Raw genomic sequence first — 27,807 nt, 5'->3', positions numbered from 1 at the left:
TTCTGGGGAGGACGCGACTTGCGCGGCCGCGGGTGCTTGCGGGGGTGCCTTCGGGGCAGGCGGCAGCGATGAGCGCGGAAGCGGCCGACCGGGAAGCCGCCACCTCCAGCCGGCCTTGCACGCCGCCGCAGACCTCCTGGTTCGAGTTCCTGCTGGAGGAGGCGCTGCTGGAGCAGCACCTGCAGAAGCCCTCTCCCGGTGCGTGTGGCGCGGCCCCGCTGGCGGCCAACTTCCCTCGGCTTTGGGCGCGGCCTGGCGTCGCTCCCCAGCTCCTCACGGGTGCCGGGGAAGAAACGCTCGCTCGTTTCCCTGCGGGCCCCTTCTCTCGCCGCTGCGGCCTGCAAGCTCGGCCGGTGCCTCCGCCTTCCCGGGGCCTGCTGCTGGCGCTGCCGGCCGCGCACCGGCGCCGCCTCCCGCCCGCCCTCCTGTGTCTCTCCCTCGCCTTTGGCTTCCCCCCAGGGAGGCGCCGGGCGGCTTTGCTACCCCGGCGCTGGTAGCGCGGTGGCAAAAAGCCCCCGCCCAAAGGGCGGGCTTGGGCGCGGGGGGGCCGCCGGAGGGGTTGTGAGGTGGAAGGGTGGCGATGCGGAGGGGGGTCTGCTGCCGGGCGGCTTGTACGCTCTGGTACTGGCGGCTCCGGTGGTGTGGAAGTCACGGTAGTTAGCACAAACGAGAATGTATTTTTCTCATTTTACATTCACTTTCCTATTTAATAACTTCACTTCTCCATCTTTCCTGTGTGGTAGATCACTTTTCCTTTCGCGTATGTGAATTTTGTTTATGGAAATGTTACAAGTTGTTTATTTTTACAATGTGAAGTGCTGTTTGTAAAAAATCATTACAATTTGCAGCTGGTCTTCTCCCATTAAGTCTTGCTGGCATCAGGAACTAGAGTCCTCCTAAAGGTTCAGTGCTGAAATTGCTCTGTCTGCTTAGACCTGGAATTAATAGAAAGCTAGTCTGATGTATTTAAGAAAGTGGCCATATTTAAAAGTAGCTGATCTTTTGATGATTGTAAGTGGGAATCATCTTTTTCAGTAACTGAATTCTACAAGCAGGTGGACAAAACAGGAAAACTTGGGACACTATTGCCTCTACAAAAAGTAAATTTAAGCATAGTCAGGCTGTATCTTTGTGCTTGGATCTTACACTGCTATTTTGCAATTAAAAATAATGATTAATACTAGTTTTATGTTTCACGAAGTTCAGTGAGAGTGTTATAGTTATGATTTGGTTTCAGTTTTTCAAAACAGCTCAAAGGTACTGGAGAGACTGTCTTATTGTAAGGGAGAGATTTGAGGGCTGCTTTTTTTTTTTTTAAAAGCAGTCTGAAAGTGTCTTCTAAATGTGTTCAGAGGTACCAGTAGTTGCTTGTAAATATATTTTAAAATACTGAGGAGAATTACAGGTAGGTGTATATTTTTACAACAGCTAACTTACTTGTGATTTCAATAGGCAACACTTATTTTCTGTAGATGCAAGTACTGAAACATAATTAATACAAAATAGTGAAAATAAATAAAAGTATGAGAGTGTGGTTACCACGGTCAAGTAAACTTGAAGGTTAAACAAGATACATTAATAGTCTGATTTGAGTCAGCATAAGCAAGGTACCTTTTGGGATTAGAATCTGCCAGGTGACAATGCAAGCTGTATAAATGACAAGGAGATAAGATCCCTGTTCATAGCTGCAACAAGAAATTAATTTCTGGTCTTAGAAAAAATTTGAAGAGTGGCTGTGTTTTTTGCAGATCCGCCACCTGTACAGCTGATTGTCCAGTTCTTGGAACAAGCTTCGAAACCATCAGTGAATGAACAGAACCAAGTCCAGCCACCACCGGATAACAAAAGAAACCGTATTTTAAAACTTCTTGCTCTTAAAGTTGCTGCTCATCTGAAGTGGGATTTGGATGTATTAGAGAAAAGGTATAGTCTGCACATCTTCATGCTGAAATTACTAAACTGAAGTGGCTTGAGATCTTTATTTTAAGAAATGGAAATCTGTCTTGCTCCCTTTTCTGACAGTATCTTCCTTACATTAAGAAGAGTCTTGGGTGTGACAACTGAAATAAAGTTCAGTTTCATCTATGAGTTAGAAAAGGGTTTTGATAAAGGCAATGTCTATGCGCAAATCAATACTGTTTATAATGTAGAGAGGAAGAATAGTGGGTATTAGGCATTAAGATGCGCACATCTGAACTGCATAAAGATGAATTTTAGGTTACATTTTCTTCAGTGACAAAACTAGCTTAAGTTTCCCCATTCTGACATGCTTGAAGTTGGAGGTCTTGCTCCAGTTTGTTGATGTAAAGCACTCCATATATCTGCTAACTAGATCACTGAACTGTCTGTTTCAACCACAGTCAAACTCCACCTTTGCATTTTTCCTTTGAATTTTTTTAACGCAAATAATTTCAGCTGCTGAATGGTCTGATGGGGTAGAACAGTTGAGAACTTCTTTACTCTGGCAGTGCTAAGCACATTAGGGAGCTACGCTTCAGCAGTGTAAAATCTTAGTGGGGCAATACTTGCCCCAGTTGCAACTTGTGTAGAATCATAGAATCGTTTAGGTTGGAAAAGGCCTCTAAGATCATCGAGTCCAGCCGTTAACCTAACACTGCCAAATCCACCACTAAACCCAAGCACCACATCTACATGTCTTTTAAATACCTCCAGGGATGGTGGCTCTACCACTTCCCTGGGCAGCCTGTTCCAATGCTTGACAACCCTTTCGGTGAAGAAATTTTTCCTCATATCCAATCTAAACCTCCCCTGGCGCAACTTGAGGCCATTTCCTCTTGTCCTATCACTTGTTACTTGGGAGAAGAGACCAACACCCACCTTGCTACAACCTCCTTTCAGGTAGTTGTAGAGAGCGATGAGGTCTCCCCTCAGCCTCCTTTTCTCCAGGCTAAACAGTCTCAGTTCCCTCATAAGACTTGTGCTCTAGACCCTTCACCAGCTTTGTTGCCCTTCTTTGAACACACTCCTGCACCTCAATGTCTGTCTTGTAGTGAGGGGCCCAAAACTGAACACAGTATTCGAGGTGCGGCCTCACCAGTGCCGAGTACAGGGGCACAGTCACTTCCCTACTCCTGCTGGCCACACTAGTTCTGATACAGGCCAGGATGCCATTGGCCTTCTTGGCCACTTGGGCACACTGCCGGCTCATGTTCAGGCTGCTGTCAACCAACACCCCCAGGTCCTTTTCCTCCAGGCAGCTTTCCAGCCACTCTTCCCCAAGCCTGTAGCGCTGCATGGGGTTGTTGTGGCCGAAGTGCAGGACCCAGCGCTTGGCCTTGTTGAATCTCATACAGTTGGCCTCGGCCCATCGATCCTGCCTGTCCAGTTCCCTCTGCAGAGCCTTCCTACCCTCGAGCAGATCAACACTCCCGCCCAACTTGGTGTCGTCTACAAACTTACTGAGGGTGCACTCAATCCTCTCGTCGAGATCATTGATGAAGATATTAAACAAAACATTTAGCTTGCAGACACCTTGGAAGAAGAAAGTTCTTTGCTAGATAAAAGTTACATTGACTCTGTGTGTGTTAAAGTTTCTTTAAGACAATATAACATGATTTTTTTTTTTATTTGTCTTGAGTTGATCTGAAAATCATATGGTCTATGATGTTATATAGAATTTTTTTTAATATTCCTTCAAGTTACTGGTAGGGCTTGTTTCTTCCTGTATACTTTTATTTGTATTTCTCATTTGTATTACAATATTTCTGTGGATTTTTTTTTTATAACGTGTTATAATGAGCAGTCAAAGGGCTTGGAATGAGATGTTCTTGATTTTTACCTAGGAAGTTCTCTTTCTTTTTTCTCCCCCACCCCCCTTCTCCCCTGAATAATATTTTGTCATCTGTTAAGCTATGTCATATATATCTGCCTTAGTGAAGTGTTGTGAGGCGGGATTACTGCTTGCCAAAGTACCTTTGCAAGATACTGCACAACTGCAGAGAATGAACAGAAACCTTTATTGTGGTTAGTTATGAAAATATTGTATGGACAAAAGTATCTGGTATACAATAGGGTTTTTTATATATGCTTTAGCTTTGAAAGCAGATGTATGTGAATGTGTACAAGAGGGCTTTTTTTTCTTTATAGTTGCTTCCCTTCTTGCAGGAGGAATTTATACTGACATTTATTCATGGTGTATTTTATGTCAGTTAGTACCTTTACTTCTTAAAATGCAGGTATAATCCCTATTCAAAAATCAGCCCTACTGTATGACACTATTGGGCTAATTCTGGGTTTTGATAGGATTGTTTTGTCCTATCTGTGGTGGGTTTTTTTTGAGAACCAACCTGAAGTAATTTCAACTACTAATTTAGCATCTCTATATAGCAGTTAGAGTTCTTGTTCTGTTGGCTTGTGAAGGCTAAGATTGTTCTTAATTAAGAAACATCCTTTTGTTTTTTAACTGATTATACCCAAAGGTTCAGTCACGGTAGTTAAAAAGGAATAAAATAACAGCTTGAGCCCAGCTTTCTTCTAAAACTTCTGCTGTTACAAACAGTTGAATGATGTTCTACTCTCGCCAATGAAAACAAGATTCCTGGACCTCACATAGTGAAAACGGAGTTTGTTAGTTGAAAATGATAGCTTGATAACAGACCTGGAGTCTGATGTTACACAAGACCTAAAATTTGTTAAACAGGAATTCTGGCTTTAGTTGCTAAAAGTGTAGTTTCACTGGTTGTTTTCAATGCTGGTTGCAAAGAATGCAATTTTTTCACAAGATCAAAGGTACTTTGGCAGTAGCTGATAACTTCTGATTTTAAGTAATGTCTAAATTAGTAATAGTGTTTCAGTTGTGTTAAATTATACTTCAAAAGCTTGGAGTGATGCAGTCCAGCCTGCATGCCTGCTCATTTTATCAAGGAAGATTCTGTCCCAGCTAATGTATATTTTACACAATACAGTTTACAGTGCTCTACAGTGTTCTATTCCAGTTCCTAGTCTTAACTTCACTGTTTACTAGTGGATGCTGCAGAAAGGGAGATAAGCTGTAATAGCATAGAGAAATGTTCCCTTTACGTGAGTGAAATGCCATTTGCACTGGAAATGTGGTTGTTTACCTTCTGGAAGTATGATCTGGGAATACTTTGAAACAAATTTCTTATTAGTTGGGACCTGTTGTTATAGGTGACTGGATTATTCTGGGGATGTGTCTCTGTGGACTAATGCAGTGGTGCATAATAGTAGTTCAGCTGTCAGGGCAACCTTCTACTTCAGCTTAATTTACGCTGCTAATACTGGTAACTGCTTTACATACCTGATCTAGAATGCCATCTGATACAGAGCATTTCATTAGGCTAAGTAAACATACTACCCTTACTTCCATGGGATGTTAAGTAATAATATAGTACTGAATAGTAGTGTATATTATTTAAACATTACAGGAGTAGGATTACTGTATGAAGTATCTGATTCTCTTTTTTTTAATAGCTTGTCTGTTCCTGTATTGAACATGCTACTGAATGAACTTCTGTGTATCAGCAAAGTTCCCCCAGGAACTAAACATGTGGATGTAGACCTGTCCAGCTTACCCCCAACCACTGCAATGGCAATACTGCTCTACAACAGATGGTAAACTACTTTAAGGCAATAGTCTTAAAATCATGATAGAACAAAACAATGTTTTCTTCTATCTATATATTTGTACATAGAAGGAGAAAGAGTCTCAAAGTAATAATAATTTTGTGATCTGTAGGTAGGTTATAGTGAGGAGCCGAGTCTGAAAAGCTATTCTACAGTTGGTTTTGTTACCTAAAAAAATAATCAAGGTAGTGGTTTGAACTGTCACCTTATAAAGATAAGAATTTTGCTGCCTTTTAGCTTTTTATTATTTTATTATTATTTTAGCACTTCTTAAATACTAGATGTGCTCTTGAGTAGAGGATGTATTCTAATGGTATAATGTATCTGAAATGATAAACTGATATTTTTAAGAGGCATGTAATCTGCTTATTACACTTCTGAGGCTAATACCGTTCTTCGCTTAATTTTCTTCCCTATGTAGGGCCATAAGGACCATTGTTCAAAGTAGTTTTCCTGTAAAGCAAGTGAAACCTGGTCCACCTCAATTAAATGTGTAAGTTACACACAAAGTCCAAATGAATTATACCTGTATTTTGTAATTAGAAATTTAATTTCTAATTGGATTAAACCATGTTAATAGCATACTGTTGCTTAAAATGGCTAGTTATAGCACGGAAGACTTGCATTTATTTCAAGTATATTATTATTTTCCTGTCAGACATGCTTGATGCATATATGTACTTGTCTGTCGTTCCACTCTTAGTATGTCATCTCTGACTTCGTAGAGGCATGAAAAATCATGAGAGAAAGGGAGATAGCAGTTTGCCTAGGCAGAATGCTTATTCTCTGGTTTAAACATGGTACATTTCTTGCATCCTGTTTTAACTTACAGTATATTGCTTAATACAGTTGTTCTATTACAGCAATTTGCCACATTATGTATGATAACCTGAGAAATAATGAAGTATTTTCATTTGCCTCATTAGGCAATAAATTGTAATTTAAAGTCAGTATTCATTTTGCATTCTAGAAGTTGTGTGGCTTTAGTTACAACCTGTCCTTGGAATGGACTTTTATGTTATAAATTTCTCTGATAAAGTTGGGAATATCTCAGAGGTACTTTTCATTGTTTTATGTTAATTTTATACTCTAGCATTAGGCCATACTTGTTTGAGAGAGTCAGTCTGTTAAGTATGTTGATTAAAAATACCACTACTACTACTCATTTTACTATAAATCTTGTATTGCCATATGTGTATCAGAGTCTGATCCTGAATCAAAAAATTCTGTATGGGGAAATAATTTTAAAATACTTGTAACTTTTACATAAACACATTAACACACTTTTACCCCTGACGGATGTTCTAGAAGAATTAAATAGTGAAGCTTCAAGAGACTTGAGGCTGTGGAAGCTGATTTCTTCATGATAGTTTTGCTAATATTAACAATCTGATTTTTGAAGGAAAAAAGCAACGGAAACTTTGTAACTTCCATTTTATTGAACCACATTCTCATCCAAAACTACCTTTTTGTTATATAATTCTGTATTTCATATATAGATAGATAAGAACAGTCAGTGGTCCTGCATAATGATGTTTAAAATGTAATTAAGCAGAACTTATTATGAATTCATTGTTGTGGTCTAGAACATTAAGTAAAGTAACATGCAGGTTTGCTTTATAATTGTGATGTTGACCTCTTCTCTGTATTTTCCAGGATGAACCAGATGCAGCAAGAAAAGGAACTAACTGAAAATATTTTGAAAGTGGTGAGACTTTTTTCCCCTCTTATTTTTGCTTGAATTTACACGTAAATATGAATGGACAAGAAATAAACAATTGCATCACAGTTTTGTTGGATTCAGTACATTTATATTATATTTGTCACTTTTAGTATTTGCTACAGTTCCACTGTGTGCATTTTGGACAGTGTTGTCTCTGCACTGCATGTAGGATGGAATTTGTTTTGTGTGATTGAAGTATTCTTTCATCAGCCCATCCTTGGAGCTATATGAATTGAGCAAGCCTCTACAAAATCAGTGTGTGATTAGTAATTAAGACAATACCATGCTTGAGTTGCAAAATCATATGGCAGCAAAATTCAACACTTAAAACGTTTTCTTTTTTTAAAAGGATTTAGTAGCTGAGTGTTTTCTGTATGTAGCTTTCAACAGAATGCTAGTTGTGCCTGAAGTGTTTCCCTTTGAGAGAGGCAAGAACAAGGAAGAACAAACCCTCTACTTCCATAAGCAGCCTAGCTCATTTTCCTACTCTTGTACTACTTGGAATCAGTTAAAGAATTTGTATTACACATTTTCTACAATTTTTTACTTTTTCATACTTTTTCAAATAGGTGAGCGTGAACGATGTTTAACTGTTTTACCAATTCATCAAAATTTTTGAAGAAATCTTGCTGTTCACATAGAAGCTGGTTTTGTTTCAGCTGTGAAATGATAACTTAAAATTTACAATCTGACTGTTGCATAACTTAATGCTCCAAAAATGGACAAAAAGGTGTAGGTGAAACAGAGAGAAATGTTTTGTTTCAAGTGGAAGTAATGGTTTGATCCTCTTTCTCTGAGTACCTGAAACTGAAGTAGAAGTCACAAATTTCTTACTGTACAAGAAATACAGGAGCAGATTCTACATAACAATGACACAGGTGTATAAGGACTTTTTTTTTACTATCCTTTTACTGTACTGTTACATTTCTAGTGTTAATTTAAACCCAGAGCTAAACTCAAACCCAAGAGGTTAATTTTTTCAATGCGTTTGAACTATTACAGTTGAAAGAGCAGGCTGCTGATTCCATCCTGGTCCTAGAAGGAGCACTTAAATTAAACAAAGATCTTTATGTCCACACTATAAGAACTCTGGATTTATTAGCCATGGAGCCTGGTATGGTGAATGGAGAAACAGAGAGTTCCACAGCTGGACTGAAAATCAGTGCAGAGGAAATACAGTGCCAGGTACCTTACGTTCTATACTAAAGCTTTCAATTTATATCTATCTCTTTAGACAAAGTGTTACGTAATATTTTCGAGACAAATTGCAGTGTTTTTCTGCTAATATTTCCTGTGTTTTTTTAATGCAATGAGATATTATTGACTTCATTTTTACATTATTGGAACTTTTTTCAACACTGTAAATATTGCTGCTTCCCCCTACTCCCTGTCTGGACTAAACCATTATATGGCAAGGACAGCTTATTGCATTGTTCTTGATGATTACATGGAAATCATCCTGTAATTTTGTAATGCTTGTGCAGAATTACTCATACTGAGATCACAGTTAAAGAGGAAACAATTGAAGTACGTGGGGAAAGGTATGTGGTGTATGTCAGAACATTAGATAAAACTAGGAATAGTTTAAAGTACGTGTGAGGTTTGAGCTGAAATACTTAATCTTCACTTAAAATGTTATATAAATTTCTGAGATTTTATATATAATATTGATATAAAACACTAATATATACTATTTGCAGGTTTGCTATGATTTGGGTGCAATCTATTTTCAACAAGGATCTACAAATGCAGCTGTTCATGAAAATGCTAAAGAAAAGTTTTTCAAAACAAAGGAGTTGATTGCAAAGGTAATGAGTGTTTTATTAGCATGTATGTTCAACTCTTCTTAAAAAAAAAAAACTTGTCTAAATTATTGCTTCCTTCTTTAGCAATTTAATAACTGTAAGTGGTACACGTGGATTTAAAGAAACTTCATGGGATGTCGTGGTTTCGGCAGGGATAGAGTTAATTTCCTTCCTAGTAGCTGGTACAGTGCTGTGTTTTGGATTTAGGGTGAGAACAATGTTGATAACACACCCATGTTTTAGTTGTTACTAAGTAGTGCTTACACTAGTCAAGGACTTTCAGCTTCAGACTGAGAAGGCTGGAGGTGCACAAGAAGCTGGGAGGGGGCACAGCCAGGACAGCTGACCCAAACTGACCAAAGGGACATTCCGTACCATGTGACGTCATGCTCAGTACATAAACTGGGGGAAAGCTGGCCGGGGGGGGCCGCTGCTCGGGGACTGGCTGGGCATTGGTCAGCAGGTGGTGAGCAATTGCACTATGCAATCACTTGCTTTGTATATTACTATTATTATTACATTATTATTATTGTTTTTATTATTATTTTATTTCAATTATTAAACTGTTTTTATCTCAACCCATGAGTCTTTCTTACTTCTACTCTTCCAATTCTGTCCCCCCTCCCACCGGGGGGGACGGGAGGGGAGTGAGTGAGTGAGTGGCTGTGTGGTGCTCAGTTGCCGACTGAGGTTAAACCACGATATGGGATTTTGACAACAATTTTTGTTTTTTCACATTGTGCCTTGTTTGAAATTATATTAATCAGCTGCCATATATTGCTGCTTTGTTTTACGTTTTGTAATGAATATTCTCTTACACAAATTGTATTGATGCAAGAAATGCAAAAATAACATCTCCAGTGCTAATATAACTCAACTGAACAGTACATTCTGTGTCCATTGTGGTATTTTGATTGTGGTGATGTGTTTTTGAGGAAGGTAACCAGCACTTCCTGTTCTTTTTTTAATCTAAGTTTCCCTTGGAAATCAGATCATTTATGTTCTGCCCTTTTCAAAAACACATTGTTTTAATTTACAACTAAGGTATGCTTCCTTTTTTATTTTGCTTCGTATTTATATTCCCAAAACTGCAAAACTCAGATTTTTATTTAAATAGACAAAACATGGTCTAAGCTGTAAAGAGCACATATAAAAGTATGCTATTAAAAAAAAAAAGCCTGTACACACACATTGTTCTGTTTTTTGCTGTTACTTGGGTAAATTGTGAGTGTCTGTTTGTGTTTCCGAATTAAGCTTATATTTCATAATATTTTGGCCATTAAGATTTGATTGACTCTTACTTTTCAGAATGGTTCATCATCACTTCATTTTACCATTGATGAAGAACGGTTAGCTGGGTACTGTCAAGCTTGCGGAGTTCTTACCTCATCTTCTGATGATGCATCTCAACAGGCAACTCCTTACAGTCAAATCCATAGCTGTATGAAATCTGGCAACTATCAGGTAGGGTGCTTAAATAAACCCACATATATTTGAGGTTTTTTAATCATTCCATGTGGATGATTCCACCTGAATTGATAGGGATTTTAATAAATTTAAGTGTTCCAGTTAACCATTAACATACTGTTTTAGAACACACGTATATAGGAATATAACATAATCTGGTACATATTAGATTAAAATATCTTGGATTCCATACAACTAAGTAATTTCTACTAGTTGATGTATGGAATTTTCAGGTAGAATCTAATTCTTTGGGTTTCAGGGAACATTGCTGCTGAGATGTGCAAGTTTGGTTTTTTCCTTTGATTCTCTGATGTTAGAGAACTTCTTGTTGTTTGGTCCCTTTATGGTTGTTTAATGAATTTTAGTATTACATATGGGTGCAGGCTGCTTCTGTTAGTTTGATCGCTTTTACCAGATAAAAAAACCTACTTTATCTGTATCTTTTGCATTATCCATTGACTATTCCAACTGTGTTTGTGTTACAGGACTTAGTGAAGATATTCCTTGAAGATAATCTAACCCTCAGTCTACCTGTTCAGTTCAGGCAATCAGTGCTGAGAGAACTCTTCCAAAAAGCTCAGCAGGGGTGAGACACAAAATAATGATCTGTTCAGTGATGATGAAAAGCAATTTTCATGAGTTCTATGTTTTTCGTGGGAAGTATACAACTTACATTCAGGAAACTTCAGCCTTTATTTCTGTTAGCAATAGTCTAAACTACATCTTCCAACTAAGGAGCTATGTTGTGATGTATCTCACTGTGGCCATGTATGGGAAAAATTTAATGAGTATTGACATTTACATAAATAAAAAATCAGTAAAGTGGTAAAAGTCATAATTGATCGTGTGTGTATATATATAAAACTTATAACTGAGTTAATGCCTCTTTAGAGGTCTTCTGAAACTTGAAGTCAAAGCTGGTCAGGCAAACCATACTAAGCAGTATTATTGTAAGAGATGTGTGCTTCATTGGGAACACTGGCAGTGTAGTTATCTGTGATTAGGAGCCTTGTGCACTGCTGAACTAGCCCAGGGCTGAAGGATTAGTATGGTACACTTATAAAAAGAAAAAATTTATAATAAGCAGAGAGAATTAGGCATATTACGAGGGTAGCTTGTGGATGGCTCTCAACTGAGAAATACTGGCAGTGCATTGGCCACATCCAAAATTCAACCTTCTGTGGAGCTTAGGCACTTGAATCAGGGTTATATGGAAAGCATCTCCATATAACCATGATGATAATTCTTCTCTGAAGGGAAGGTGCCTCAAGTATTTCAGTTGAAGAAGTGAGAGAGGCTCAGTTTTACAAACATATGTGTGAGGAAAAAGTATGGATGGTGACAGCCTCTTGTGTAAGAGCTTAGTAGTTACTGAATTCAGCTTTCACTTCAGCCAGAGAGGAGTCAAACATCTCTTAGAAGAGGATCTTGGAGGCTGTAGCTTAGCACTGTGTAGGGGTGTTTTCATCTCTGATATGGCTGATACGGAGCGCCTTCAGTGATGAGCACTAGACAGAGAAGGATGGAGAGGAGACAGATGGAGGAGCATGACTTTGCAATCTAGTTAAGGCACACAGAGAAGGGTTAAGAGAAGGAAGTCATAGGTTCTGGTTATTTGTTTTTATTTTTGTCCAGTGATTGTGTATTCTGAGATGTATAAATACTCCTGAAGTCTTTTGGTCTGTCAGCCATGCTCAGGGCATACTTGCCAAGAAGCAGTGCACCTTTGTGTCAGTCATACTGACACAACCCTAGTTGGAGTTCCAGTGCTGCTCAGGCTGAAGCAATAATGAAGTCTGCGTGTGAAACAGAGCTGTGGGCAGGGAGGGAATTTTCTTAACAAAAAAAAAAAAAAAAGTGAGGTCCTGGGTAAACTTCAGTAGATCCTGAGTAAAGTTTTTCAGAGTGCAGTCTTGGACAGAGGCATGTGCTCTAAACCTGTCTCGGGATCTGGCACCTGGAGCTTTGCTGTGATACCAACTCTGTGTTTGTCAGAGAAGTTCTGTGATCTTTGGTTTTGTGTTCATGCAGGAATGATGCTCTGGATGAAGTTTGTTTCAAAGTCTGCGTGTGCAACACAGTCTGTGATGTATTGCAGGGGCGAACAATTGATATTCAATTTTGTCAGCTGTTCCTGAAACCCAGCAAAGAGAAAATAGACTTCCTCCTTGAGGTAAGAAATTATCTGAAATTAGAAGAGGAAATGGTATTTAGTGAGGTATCTCTTTCGCCATATAACTGTATTATTGTTGCAAGTAATGCTCAAATTTCGGAAGCAGAGAAAAATACTTTGTAAGGTAACTTCTCAAACTTTATTCAACTTCTTTGCAGTTAGTACAAATATACTTCATGTGATCAGTCTCGCATCTTCATAGCTCTGTTTCCATCTATTGGGGAGGAACAATATTGACCTGTTGCTTCAGCTTGGATTTGAAATTGCTGCGATTCCTGACATTATTAAATTATATAGAGATATTGTTGAATGTTTGTTTTCAAGGAACAAAGAAACAAGTTCTCCAAGACAGAGAGAGATACTAGAAAAAGAAGTATTTATTGAAGAGGACCACTTTCCTTTACCAGCTTTGTTGTAAAAGTTACCATGTCATGAAATGATCCTGAGTTACTGTATGTGTGAGATTTAAACTGTTGCCCTCAGTGAAGCTTCTTAGGAAACTATTATTGCTCAAACTAAACTTACTCCTTTTGTTGCTTTACTGTTATTTTTGTATCTTCTTTGCTTAATTTGAGCCTTGTCTTTTGCTTGTCTTTCAAGCACGTGGCAAAAATTGACTGACAAAAATTGACTCTGTACCTCAGAGCAAATAAAAGCTGTTCCATCAACTGCTCATATTAGGACTTTTTTTTCTGAGAAATGTTTATTTCTTGCAAGCTGGCAATTAAATTCAACTAACTAGTTATCTTTCAACTACTGTTTAACAGTTTAAAAAAAAACCACTAAGTCCTAGTAAGTCTTATGTTTTTGCACTTAAAAATGTTGGTTCATTTTTAAACTCTTGTAAAAGGGCTTTGTTATGTACTTAATGTCTTGTGAGGCTAACTGATACTGTGGTGCTCAGTGTCAGCACACCTAAATATCAGAGGAATAGGAAAAAGGAATGTGAATTGTGTCTGAGGGAAGATAACAGTTGTACACAAAACAAGCTGTTTCAGACAGGTTGAAACTCTGATCTATCTGTGATTGCTACAGTGTTTATCAGATAACTTTGTTGCCTCCCTTGAGAGAGAGGGTTACTGCCTGATACTAATTGTGAGTCAGAAAACTGGGCAGTAACACTGTATGTAACTAAATATTTTAGGCGTTCTAAGGGGCTGCTTAATTACTTACTGCTTGCTTTCCCAGGTTTGTTCAAGATCGATAAACTTGGAAAATGCTTCTGAAGCGTTGAAGAGAAAAATGGCAGCATTTCTTAAGTATGTACCCATATTAAGATAACATGAATTTACACTTTGTAAGCAATGTAATACAGCACAATAAATGTTTTGAACTTATAATTGGAAAAATAAGCAGCTTCTTTCTGCTCATGTAGTAACTTTTATATTTGTTTAGAAACTTGTGTTTGGGTTTGGAAGATCTTCAGCTTGTCTTCATGATTTCATCTCATGAGTTGTTCATAAAACTGCTGAAAGATGACGAACGGAAGCTGCTCATTGATCAAATGCGGAAGAGATCTCCTCGAATCAACCTGTGCACAAAACCTGTGACTTCTTTTTATGATATCCCAGGTAATTTTCACAGCACTTCCATTAACTTATATGCAGGCAGTCACCTGTTCCCATGCTTGAGGTTACTATGTGCAGGTCTGTTCTCAAAAAAAGTTTTTTAGAGAGAATACTTCCCATTTTTAGTTGGTGAATGTCCTGCTTGTTTGAAGGTGGCTGTTATTTGCTTGTATTTTGCTTGTATCTCAACTGAGTATAATAGGTATGCTCAAATGAATGTGTCCTAGCTGACCAAGTGGAAGAGAGGTGTGGCAGTTGGTTTGAACCAAATCTGGCTGTGACAGCTGTTCCCGGAAAGGGCACCCTGCCTCTGGACTTACACCAGCACTAATGCTTATGTGACTGTGTGGTGAGCTGGACCAGGAGTGCCATCTGGATGAAGTTTTAAACCTACCAAAGTGAAACCCAGATCTTTTCGTCCAGTTCATTTCCCAGATGTAGCTGGCTGGCTGTGCAGCTGCACAAGTCAAAGCTAACATAAGAGGTGCCAGATGGTGACTTGAGCTGGAAAGAACTTATCTTTTCAGCTCTAATATAGCCTTGCATTGACTTAAGCCAGTTGTGAAAATGCATATTTTCACTAAGGCAGTATAGGAACACTTTTTTTTTTGGTGCAGATCTTGAACCTCTTGCTTCGCTGTAGCAAGGGTAAGGGAATACTCAGAGCTGCTGGTGTGAGAAAAGGGGGCATTGCAAGCAGCCCTTTAGGTCAGGGGAGCTAGGAAGTTAGCACAAGGTGTTTGTGGAAGGGCATGAAAGGATGTACGGGGCCTACAAAAGCATTGATGTTTCTGCTGTTCTTACTGTGTTATGTTTAAAATGTTATGTACTAAAGAAGTGCGCTTACACTTCTACATTAAGAAGGAACGCACTGGAGACCTGATTGCTTTTCTTCTAGCTTCAGCAAGTGTCAATATTGGCCAGCTTGAACATCAGCTCATATTGTCAGTAGATCCCTGGAGGATTCGCCAGATCTTAATTGAGTTGCATGGTATGACTTCAGAACGCCAATTCTGGACAGTTTCGAATAAGGTAATTTATTTGATGTGGTCATGAGAGAGTGTAATTCAAGGACTGGTTAGGTATCATACTGCAATGAACAGTAAACATTGAGGATCTATGACAAAATGTGATTTATTTTTATTTTCCCCTCTCTCTGCATAATGGTGGTTTAATAAGAATGATGATACATATCTAAACTCACATACTCTATGAAAAGTATTACAACAAAATGTATAACCTTTGTTTTAAGGAATTACTGGCTGTATCACTAGCTTTCCTTGTGAGAAAACAAATTTCTGTAGTTTTCGCTTTCAGTATTCTGACTAGTTAGCAATATTTTAGTTTAAATTCCTACCATTAAAAGCTGGGAGCAGGAGAGAAGAGTTTTTTTTTAAGTAAGGATTTCTTGTCTTTTTTGTTTTTTTTTCCCCTCCCAATTATTGCATATTCAGAGTATGAACAAAGTAGGGTAGATAGCCATTTTTATTGTACTTCTATATGAGCAATACGCTACTTCTGATTAGATGTAAAAATTAGAGTTGGCATTTAGATGTCAATCACTTTCAATATTTGAGTTTTGTTTTTAATGTTTTAAGCAGTGATGTGAATTCTAAAACCTGTTTCTGTACAAATGTCCTATGTATTTCTCTCCCAGTGGGAAGTACCAAATGTTTACGGCAATGTTATTTTAGGAATCAAAGACAATCTGACTAGGGATTTGGTCTACATCCTTATGGCGAAGGGATTACACTGCTGTGCAATTAAGGTGAGCAAGCCATCTCAAGTTACTGGTGAGTTAGTTTGAACAGCTGAATTTTAACAACACTAAAAATACAGAAAGCCCTTTTTGAGAAAAAGAATTGAAAAATTGGGAGCTGAGGGAGATGTAGTAACAAGTTCTGTGTCATATAATGGTTAAATATTTCTGTCTCACAAAGTTCCATCAGTAGAGAGAGGATAATGGCTTTCCGGTGAGTTGGGCCTGGAGATAATTTCATTCATACGAAGTTTTGATTATGATGTACTAAATCATGTTGCATCTAAAGCCAGCGGTGATTGGACTTACTGATATGAAGTGCTGTTCTTTTGGCTAACTGTTTTACATAAGGAATTTATTGGAATGCTGTTCCATTTGCCTTGTAGTTGACAATACTGTAGTCTGCTAAACTACAAGGTAAAAACAAACTGTACCTAATGTGCCAGTAGTTACTTCTGGTATGTTTTTGCTTAAACTTCTTGTTTTGTTTGAAAAAGCTGGAACTGTTGGAACTGTTAAGCTTAATAGCAAGTCCAAAGGACTCAAAAATGTAAATAGTAATTGTGAGATGCTTGAGCAATGCTAATGATAATGGATGCCGAGGCTGGTTCAACCAGGATAGAGCTGAACAGCACTTTAACTCTTAGTCTTTTTCCTCGTTAATCCATTAAGAAGCATTAATTGCAGGATCCTCTCTATTTCAGGATTTTGTCCATGCAAAACAGCTTTTTGCTGCTTGCTTGGAGCTTGTGACAGAGTTTTCTCCAAAACTCCGTCAAGTCATGCTGAATGAAATGCTACTTTTGGACATTTACACTCACGAAGCTGGAGCTGGTGTTTCTGGAGAACGTCCTCCTTCTGATCTTATAAGCAGAGTCCGAGGATATTTGGAAATGAGAGTACCTGGTAAGTACATTGCTGTCTTCCCTGGGATGCAATAAAGCACAAAGCTTGAGAGAAAGGGGAAAAAAAAAGAACAACTTTGTATTGTAGATCTACCATTTAGGTGTATAACTGGAAAAACAATAGTGAAGTTTGACACTGGTTTTAGTGAGTCTTTAGAAGCTTGGTTAGTTTTTGGAAGCTGGAAATGAGAACGGCAACATCATGATGCCTACGTATTGCTAAATACTGACAGTTTCTGTTTAGTGCCACTTAAAGGACTCGAACAGGATAAACATGTCTGCATTTTTACCTGAAAAGTTTTGCTAGTTGTTAAAGTAGTCCACGTGGTTTCACACTGAGGGAGGGAGTAACATAGTACTGTTGTGGTTGGAGGAAGCTGTTGTTGCTCCTAATTTTCAGAGGTGAAGTCTCTTGTAGGGCTGAGTATCGTGTTTTTCCGTGATAGATACGGAACATGCGTACCTAGAGGGAATGTGTTTTGCTTGTTTTTGTATAATGCTGTGTTTTCTCAAAAAAAAAAAGTTAAGCAAAGAACCCCTTTTCTTCCAGATATACCTCTTCGACAAGTTATAGCTGAAGAATGTGTTGCCTTCCTGTTAAACTGGCGTGAGAACGAGTATTTGACCATGCAAGTTCCATTACCTCTGGTTCAAACTAATCCTTACGTGAAGGTAATGAGTGCTCAGTCTCAAAGCCTCGTCAGTCTATAATTGACTTTCTCCTGTTAAAGTCTTTTGTACTTTTAAAATCATGTACCCTTCTGTCTCAAGAGTGTCCGGTTTTGTGACTATAATAAATTAAGTCTGGTATAGAAGGCAGTAGGGCTAAGCAGTAAGTGTATTTGAAGATTGACAAAAGACATGGAGGTTGTGCTGCAAGAACAGATGAAACAAACTGCATCTTAGCCCTTGTTGGCTGCCAACTGAGGTTGGTTCCATAAGCATCAGGCATGTGTGGTTATGATCCATAAGCTGATTGAAACCCTGTAGCACTCCCATAAAGGACTCTCCTCTCAGCTGGAACTCCGCCTAGTTCATGTAGGAGGTATGAGAAGTGTACAGATCTCGGGCTTCATGTCTGGTTGATTTTTCTGTTCCTAAGACACTTTTTCTAAATGTGCTGTAATGGTTCCATTTTTGAACCCAACACCAGTGTGGAATTTCTGGAGACATTCAAGCACTGCGTTTTTTGAAACTTTACTTTCAAAATGGTTTTACAGCAATGTTTCTACTTCAAAGTCAGGCAATGAAACTGAATGCAGATCATATTACAGGACAGATTCATTTTTGGCCTGCTCTGCTTACCTGTGGTATTTCCTAATTTCCATTTTGAGGTTCAGCTTTTTCCGTATAGCAGAGGGTGCCAGTTTCAGTTCAGATTAATTATTTTATGAAAGTTAAGGGAGTTCTAGGGAGCCAGTCTTTGTAAAACTGTATCTTATGGTTTTTAGCTTTTATGCAAAATATTTAAGTAGGGTGTAAAGCTTGTTTTCCGGAGCCTGTAGTAATGAAATATACCCTAAGGAAACTAATAAAGGGAAAAATCCTCTGTTTAATTCCTGTCTTCCAGGTTCCCCTCATCAGTGTCCTCTGCTGCAAAGTTTAGTCACATTGTTTTGTAGTTTGTAACTTAAAATCACGTGCTTAGCCATTTTAAATGCCAGTAGTTACTTTGCTGTAGTCAATATTCAGAGAAGCTGTAGTTGTATTTTTTTTTCTCTTGCATTGCGTAGCTGGGACAGTTGCTGGCTGCTACATGCAAAGAACTTCCAGGTCCCAAAGAAAGTAGACGGACAGCTAAAGACCTTTGGGAAGTTGTTGTACAAATCTGCAGTGTATCCAACCAGCACAAACGGGGGAATGATGGCAGAGTGAGTTTGATAAAACACAGGGAGTCTACACTGGGCATTATGTACAGGTGTGTTTTCTTAAATTACTTTTAAAGTTTGAATTGTATATTTGACCCCGTGTTCCCTTCAAAAATTATCTGGATTCCACTATCAGAGTGGTGGGAGCAGCTAAAGATCTCTACCAAGTGAACGATCTGTTCACTGGCGATGTTGGGTATTAGCAGTGATGTGTTGACTTTCCTTTTCAGAGAGAGAAAAGGAGTGTGTGGGATTCAGGTCAACATTCAGACACCAAAGCATATATGCCTGTGCTCCCATTATAATCAGTGTACATCTTCCAATGAAGTCAAGGGCATCTAGAGGGCAGTTTAGCTGACCGACTGGAGGTGTCTGCTTTACATCGAATAGAATTGCTCCATTGACTGTATCAGTTAACTGCTTTTATAACTGTATTAAATACCTAGCTCACAGCCTAGGTGTCTACACTTAGCTTTAGGTTTTCTGAATCTAAAGCTAGATGTTAGTCACTCTTGAAATGAAATTCTAGTTCAGCTGAGCCCCTTGGGAGAGGGAAAGGAAGAAAATATTGTTGACTAGAGTAATTTCACTGTCGGTTACCTAACCTCTGCCAGCCTTAGCTTTAACTGTTTGATTGATTCAGGACTCTGATTTGTCCACTCAGTAAGTGTTTTCAGCCTGTTCTTAAGTCCAAGCCTTATTATAAGTTGCCTATTACGGTAAATTCTGGAATGTATGATTATATTGAACAGTCTTCCATGTTAAAAACGTGGAAAAGGTGCCCCTGTCAAACTATGGACTGTTTCTTTGCCTTTCTTGAGCTAAGCAGGTTAATATGTGCCTAAAGGCCAGCTGCTTTTGCTTATGCTGCTGTGGGATGGGTGGAAGAGGGTATGTGCTTGCTCTAGGTTTCAGTTGTATACTCCGGCGAGGAAAAGGAAGCAGTACAGGTGTACTCTAGGATACTGAACCTTTTCTGACCCCTCTGATTCAAACAGTAAAGGGCAGTGACCCTGTTGCTGTTACGGAAAAACAGCAGTGAAACCTTTTCCAAGCAGGCTGTGCTTGTCTTGATTGTCTTCTAGTGACAATTTCTGATGTGGCATGACAAGGAAATCAATGTACTTTATAAATGATCACAGCGTACCCTCTTCTATAAGCCTGTAGGTCATTGTTGCAATCCTAGCTTGGAGAATTACAGTACAGTTCAATTGCTTTCCCCTTTAGAGTCAATGGTTGACTTACTACAAAGTGATTTTTCATGCCTTTTATAGCTTGATGGAATAACAAATATCTCTTATTTAACCTGTTTTAAATGTAAAAGTAAAACTTGCCAGTGACTGTATTGAAAATGAATGACCTGCTCGAGCACTTTCACTTATATACCCTGCATTTGTAAACTTAGAGGTGAAGGAGTATTTTGGTGGGTGAAGAATTTGCTTTACTGACTCTCATTTCCAGTGTATTAGGTTTGCATATATTCTTTGCTGTGGACGATTACTTACATGGATATTTGCATCCCTAATTTAGGAGTGAATTGCTGTCCTTCATCAAAAAGCTTCGGGTAAGTTATAGTGGTCTTGAGAATGTGTTTGCAACGAGAACTTTCTTTTGGTGTATTATTTCTCTGCACTTTCCAGTTAAATTCAGAAAATCTGATAGCTGTACAGGTGTTTTATATGGCTGAAGAACTTCTGAATTTGCTATACCTGCCATACAGCAGTGTGGAATACCTTGTTAAAAAAAAAAAAATTAAAAAAAAATCCTGAATTCTGACAGTGGAGATCTGTTAACATTAGGAGTATATTTTATTCCAGCTATCATGAAGTTCATTTTATTCCAGCTATCACGAAGCAAAGCATTCCTTTTGGAGGGAGAAGGAAGCTGCTACTTGCATCGTTACTAAGCAGCAGAAGTAAGAAGGGAAATTGTTTTATACCTTGTGGGTTTGTAAATGCATAGAAAGTTGTCGTATACCTAGCTTAAGTTTAAGGCTAGGCAGTAGCCACAGAAACAAGATAAAGATGTCTAAAACCTAAGTAAGGTTTTAATCCAAGCAGTTATTCAGGAAAACCTGAAGTAATTAAAGACTTCCTACAGAAACTTTCTTGCGGTATTCCTATGTTGCAGGATTCTTAACAAAATATTGCCCTGTTTCAATAGGAAATTATAATGGTGTCAGAACTTCTTACACCACTTTCTTCCCTAAGCTTTAAAGCTGAGTTTTGTTAGTTCATGGGAATGCTATTTTTTTTCCTTACAGGAACCATTGGTTTTAACCACAATATTGTCCCTCTTTGTCAAGCTTCATAATGTTCGGGTTAGTATATATCATAAATATCTTACTTGGTTTTCTTGAAACATTTCTCTTTGTAATGTCTCTTACTATCTTTCTTCTCTTAGGAAGATATTGTGAATGATATTGCAGCAGAGCACATTTCCATCTGGCCCTCATCCATCCCCAAGTAAGATGATAATTAAAAATACAATTTTCAAAATACATGTTTACATAGTTGGTTGGGTTCCAGTTACTGTGTATTAGTTACTGTGTGTCAGTGTGATTTCTGCCATGTAAGGGCATCACTGACCCCCATTCTGTTTGCAGGCAGATTGGTCTGATTGCATGGAGGTTTTTGCTCCTAAGTTGATGGTCCTGATGGAGATGTGGATACAAGAAACTAGAGAGGTTTTAGCTGTGTATTTTACTGAGCTATGTGCAGCTATGTGAACTATATAATATTTTAATACAAAATATCTAATATTTTTGACGTGTGTTTGAATAATTGCCAAAATACTAAGTGGCATATGGTATGTATTGACTGGTTCTGGCTGGATTGGACTGTATTTCTCCAATGAAGTTTAGAGGCTCTGTGGGGCTAGAACCTCACTGTTTTAGATTCCAGGTATGCCCTGGGAGAGGTGACTTTTGTGAGGGAGAGTGTGTAATGCTTAGTGTGGCTAACCTGTCTTTAATTGGTCTGATTGAATAGTCTCATTGTTACTGATGTAGACTTCAGTGTATGTTATAAGGCTAATCAGAAGACAGTCGTTTTCAAGGTTACCAGAATTTAGCAGTACGGTGAGAAAAAACAAGTTTTAGAAATGGAGATTCCACACGAGCTTTGGGAAAGGCTGCCCAAGCAATGTGCCAAACCATTCCCAGCCTTCCTCTCCAAGCTAGTTCCACAAGGTTCTAGAGACTGCTGTCTGTGGCCACTTATGCAGATACTGTGATAAATTTGTAGTGGTTTCGGGTGTTGTCTTTAAACTTCTTGAAACTGAGAACTTATATTCTTGCACAGAACCCTTTTATGGTGCCAGCCACAGATAAACTTCGGACTTTTTGTCTGACTCTGTGAAGGGTGTATTTGTTCTCAGATTTACTGTATTGAAACAATTCAACGGTAGTCTGAGTTAACACTAAGTCTTTCCTGGAGTTATTTTTGCTTGACATTTAATGCAAGGTGCTTTGGGCTAGACTAGGTGTAAAATCAGATTACTGTTTAAAAAACCAAAACAATAATTTAGGAATTATTTTTCTTCCTTTTTTTCCTTTAGTCTTCAGTCAGTGGACTTTGAAGCTGTGGCTGTTACAGTAAAAGAGCTAGTCAGCTATGCATTGACTATCAACGCGAACAACCACTTCTGGTTGATTATTCAGGCAGATATTTATTTTGGTAAGTGAAACCAATGTCTATTGTTAGCATGTGTGTAGGGGTCCCTTGCTTCTCTGAGATTTGCCTGACATAACCCTCCTTGTGTTTCCTCTTACGAAAAGAAGCTTAAGTGATATATGAGTTTAAAATCTTCAGGTGCAATAGTGTAGGTGAATTTGTCTGGGAGGTTGTCTAAGCTCACAGGGAGACTGAGCTTTCGATGGGTCATGCGAACGTGCTTTTAGGGCAAGGGAAACTTTACTGTGAGTGTCTTTGTTAACTTCACGTTTTTAGTGGGTGCAGTTGGTCCTTGAGTGGTATAATTACGCAACCCCCTAACATTTGAGTCTTTTATTAAGTGAATGGAAAGCTGTGTGAGCAGTGCTTGCTCTTAAATGTGGAGATCAGCTTCACTGGAGCAGAAGACGAGCAGGGTAGAGAGGATCTGTATTTTATATAGGGAAGTATCTAGGATTTGTAAATGAGGAAGCATGAACTCCTGATCCTGGTATTGGTTGTGATGGGAAGCTCTTTCCTGTCGTTCTGTCCTCACCTGCCACTTTTCCAGTACTTACCCTTGCTCCTCAGCTGGGAGCAGCCAACAGAATTGGGACGTAGTGTTTCAGGTTCTGGACACCATGACATGGCACCCAGCCTGCAGCAGGGCAGCGGTTGCCTGGGAAAATCTTGTCCAGCCTATGTGATACTATGCTTTGTTAAATTATTCCCCAATCTAGAGTCAGTTCCTGGGGCTTACTTTACAGTGTGAGTAGAGTGGAGAGAGGTAGGTGATGAAGAATGAACTTTCAGAAGATAGCCAGACAAGTACAGTACTACCTGGTGTATGTGCTAGAGAAGGACATGGCCATAGCTGTCCTCAAAGGTAGTTGGGCATTTCTTCCACTGAAATTATCTGTGGAGAGCAGTCTGGTGAAATTTAGCATTTAAGCCAGATTGTTCTTTTCTGGCAATAAAACAAGATGTGTGCTGTGCCTCTGCCATCTACTTGCTGGTGCTTTGGGCTATTGCAGGAGGCAAGGTGCACGTTTCCAAATCTCTCTTTTTGGACTGGAAGGATGTCTGTGGTGTGCAGTAAGATGTAGTGCAGAAACCCTAGCCTGTTGCTTCCAAAGGAGACAAATTTGTCTAGAAGATGCTTTATAACCCTTGGGGTGAGGGGAGGGGTCTTAGTCTTGTGTTGAGGGCTGTCACCTTAAATATTGGATACTGATTCAAGGTTATAAACTGGCAGTATTTACTGCTCGTACAAGGTGGAACAACATCCCAGAAGGAGGATGTTTGTGTAGGAAGCCTCAGAAGCTGCTACCTGAAAGAGCAATGGTTGGAGCACTCCTGGCATGTGTCAGGTCTGTATTTCAGAAGCTGCGTGGACAAGCAGACTGCTCTCACCACAGAGCCCCTGAAGGCTGCCTTCACGTCAGTTCAGTAAGAACTTACTGAGAGTAAAACTAGTGCTGAACCATGAGATGGGTGTGGTGGTGGCAGCTGGCCCCCTCTAACTTGTACTAACTAAACTTCTTCACTACGGCCTGCGTGCTAAGTTCAGTGAAGGCAAACTTCTTTTCCACTCTAAGGGTGATCAAATACCTGAAAAGTAAAAAGTAGTTCTCAGAAGGCAGAACTTTGCCTGTGTTGCTAGTTTTCCCAATTGTGTAGTTTTCTGTCTGTCGCTGTCTTACCACCTCCTGTGTGTCTGTGCTTTTTAAACAATGATATGCAAGTCACTTTCCCAGTAGAATTCAGCTGTGAGATACATGTCTGAGTAATTCTATACACAATTGATCAGAGTCTTAGAAATAATTGTTTGCTTTTAAGGCCTTATTTTGCTTTTTTCCACTGCAGCAACAAATCAGTATTCAGCAGCCCTTCACTATTATCTACAGGCAGGAGCTGTATGCTCAGACTTCTTTAATAAGATGGTACCACCAGATGTGTACACAGACCAGGTGAGTTAAAATGGCATTTAGATATACAAAAATACCTCTTTGGATTCAGTCAGCATCCTAATTCTCTGTAGAGACAAAACTGCTAGACATGTTCATGTTCCTGTAGTCTGTAAGATTTTATACTGATGCGTTTAGGGATATGAATCCTCATAGATCCATTTTTCTTTGCTTGTTGCTTGAAGGCCATAGAAAATGTGAAGCTTCTCCTTTGCTGGAGCACAGGCGGCTTTTCTGTTAGTTTGTAGAGACTGAACGTGCAGAGTTGCCAGCTGGGGAAGCACTGGTACTGGGCTCCGGTGCAGCAGTGAGCAAATGGAAAAGCCAAGAGCACGCACATCACCGTGTGGTGTGGCGATCCCCCAGCTCGTCCCTGTGGGGCTGCACCGTGTTGTGCAGTGCCGGGCAGGCAGACCAGCTCAGGAGAGCGCAGCAGCACTTCCTCTTCCTCACTGGCTGTGCTGCAGCACTGGGCCTGAGCCTCCAGCCAGTGGAAACATCCAGCTCCACTGCGCTTCTGGTGCTGGTATTGCATGGATGGAGCCTGCTTGCTTCCACCCATGGCGCAGATGAACATAAGCGTATCATCTAAACACTTCTAAAATATTGTCTGCTCTAGCTAACACAGGTGAGGGGTGGGAGTATGGATCATGTTAGCAGTGAGATCCAGACAATGTTGGCTCCTTTTCAGATGCCCACACTGGTATCTTTTTCCAGACAGTGAGCAGAGCTGCATTGCAGCGCTGTGCAAGGTTGTCCAGAGATGGGTAGGATTGTAACTTACCACTGTCAGAGCGTGCCGGAGGTATGGCACTGTACATAGTGTGTACCTGTGTACTCTGCAAGTTGGTGTAACAAGTGGCTTGTCACTTGCAAGTGGGCCATGAGTGAGAACCCCTTAATAACCGGATGTGTTGGGGGGAATCTTCAGTCCCAGCCACAGCATGTTCTGGTGAAATCTGGCAGCTGCTTTAACCTTTATCCAGGCATTTGTCGTCTTCATTAGGACACCACTGTGTTACTTGTAGACTGCATTTTGGTAGGTGATAGGCTTGTCGTGACTGTCCAGACCCAGAGAAGGAGGTTATTTTTATACCCGGTCCGATCACTGCTCCTTTCATGTTCCTGTTCATACGGCAAGTGAGAGCTTCGGACACTGTCTGAGATCCCGAATGTTCACAGCCCAATCTAAGCTGTGCCTCGTGCCAGGCTACAGCGGTGCAGGCGTCCTGGCTGGGACCACCGTGCTGTCACACAGCAGCACTGCTGCTCGCCAGCACGTGTTTTGCCTTGATGTGAGAGCTTTTGTCCGTGAGCCCACTCACTGTGCTGTTCCCACCCAGGTCAGGCCTTCTCTGTGAGCGGCAGGGGATAAAGGTGAAGCGCTTTAACAGACCACGGCCCGGCTCTCTTAGCGGGAACGCAGTGCTTTGTTCTGTAGCACGCATCATGCTCCTGTGAAGTCTCCGAAGTGATGAAAGCTCAGTTGATCAGTGGATGTACCAAACCCCAGGAATTGTTGGGGGGTGGGTAGAAGAATGTACATAGTTATTTAGCTGGTCCCTTGTATTTAAAAAAAAAAAAAATTTGGTTTGTGTTCCAATACTAGCATTTCAAAACTTGTGTTTTGTTTTTTAACTGTTCTGTAGGTGATAAAAAGAATGATCAAGTGTTGTTCTTTACTCAACTGTCACACCCAGGTAAGAGTTGAAACACGGCATTTGGTAAAACATTGGTTTATAAGTATTTTGATGTTAAAAGAGGGGGAGAACTTTCTAAAAAGCAAAACTGAATCCAACTTTCCTTGTAAATGCAGTCTGCAATAAAATAGATGTTGTTGTTGTTGTTACTGTTGCTTCTAGGACACTAAAATGACCCAAATTAACAAGTAAATAAACACATACTTAGAAATGTTGTAAAAAGCAGAAAGTCTGTGTTTTTTCTGTCCCATTTTTCTCTTAGGATAGAGGGGTGTGTGTTTTGTTTGTGGGGGTTTTTTTGTAGAGTTGAGAATGAGTATGGTATCCGTGGGGTGGTATTGGGAACCTGGCCTTGTTGTTCATGGTAACTGCCTGTGGATGTTGTTGTTCAGTGGGATTGTTCCTTCTCCAGGAAGTAACAAGGCTGACATTAGGCTCTGATTCCAGAGCTATTAAATGCGTTTAGAAACCCGGAAGCTGGGTCAGTCCCTTCAGACTTGAGTAAAACCCCTTTTTCTTCCTTTTTAGCTACTACTGTTGTTGATATTTCAGAATGAGTTGTGTATGTTCTTGAAGTTCAGGTGCTCAGAACTTGCTTGCTGTGGAAACTGGCACTTGGTTAGGTCTAGGAATGGGGTGGGATTACTGAGGTATTTTGTGGAAGACTAGTTTGTGGGGAATTAAGGCTGTGAAAGTCACCTGTGAGTCTTTCCTTACAGGTAGCTATTTTATGCCAGTTCCTCAGAGAAGTAGACTATAAAACTGCATTTAAGGCACTGCAGGAACAAAACAGGTAAGTGTTACAATGAAGTTTATAAATACGTATACACGATATGTGAATGTGTTGGGTAATCTAACCTTGTATTGTCTTTCAGTCATGATGCCATGGATTCTTATTACGAATACATCTGGGATGTCACAATTCTGGAGTATTTGACATGTATCCTTTCCCTAGAATGAATACTGCTAGAGAAAGCTCATACTGGGTGTTTGTGGCTGGAAAAAGCCTGTTTCCTACCCAAGTGACTTTCCTTGACTCACTCCCAGATCTCCACCACAAAAGAGGCGAGACAGACAAGCGGCAGATAGCAGTAAGTGAACACAGGGGGCTTGGGGGTATGGGATTTCTTTGGGGTGCCTTTCCCTCCCCGAAAAGAATTGCCACTTCCAGTTTTAATTTTGTTGTGTAATTCTTAATAGCATCTGGATGCTGATGTGAAGTTGTACTTGGAGCGTTTAGGGGTGGGCTGGCACAGCATGTTACAGAAATAAATCACCTGTTGGGCTAGTGCTGAAAATGCCTTGTAATGAAACAGCTTTACTAGCATGACTGTTGCTAGTGATGTCTCCTCCTCTTTTGTTTCCAGATAAAAGCCATTGGCCAGACAGAGCTGAATGCCAGTAATCCTGAGGAAGTCCTACAGCTTGCTGCACAGAGAAGAAAAAAGAAGTTTCTTCAAGCAATGGCAAAACTTTACTTCTAGGCTAATGCTGGAAGACTATTATAAAATGTGTGGAAGTGGAAAAAAAATCTTTCAAGACTTTATTATTTTTAAATTCATTTAAATTTTTATACAACATTTACAGTCTAGTATCTTTCTTTTTAGAAATAGAT

General features: G+C 39.7%; 1 protein-coding gene across 1 annotated transcript; it reads left to right on the top strand.

Annotated features, from left to right (window-relative positions):
• On the top strand, positions 1-27,772 carry INTS8 (integrator complex subunit 8). The gene is made up of 27 exons (XM_076329392.1): positions 1-198; positions 1,749-1,923; positions 5,452-5,592; positions 6,026-6,097; positions 7,261-7,312; positions 8,330-8,512; positions 9,028-9,135; positions 10,441-10,596; positions 11,085-11,185; positions 12,631-12,772; positions 13,961-14,031; positions 14,168-14,343; positions 15,239-15,372; positions 15,998-16,108; positions 16,804-17,005; positions 17,555-17,676; positions 18,738-18,922; positions 20,403-20,436; positions 21,136-21,192; positions 21,276-21,337; positions 22,431-22,549; positions 24,392-24,495; positions 26,142-26,192; positions 26,912-26,985; positions 27,068-27,132; positions 27,240-27,283; positions 27,560-27,772. Exons 1-27 carry the CDS (start codon positions 69-71, stop codon positions 27,674-27,676), a joined length of 2,988 nt encoding a protein of 995 aa, XP_076185507.1. The 5' UTR covers positions 1-68; the 3' UTR covers positions 27,677-27,772.
• The last annotated feature ends 35 nt before the right edge of the window (positions 27,773-27,807 follow it).

Source organism: Aptenodytes patagonicus, chromosome 2, assembly GCF_965638725.1.
Source record: "Aptenodytes patagonicus chromosome 2, bAptPat1.pri.cur, whole genome shotgun sequence".
Taxonomy (NCBI): domain Eukaryota; kingdom Metazoa; phylum Chordata; class Aves; order Sphenisciformes; family Spheniscidae; genus Aptenodytes; species Aptenodytes patagonicus.
This window is presented reverse-complemented; position numbering and strand designations above follow the sequence as displayed.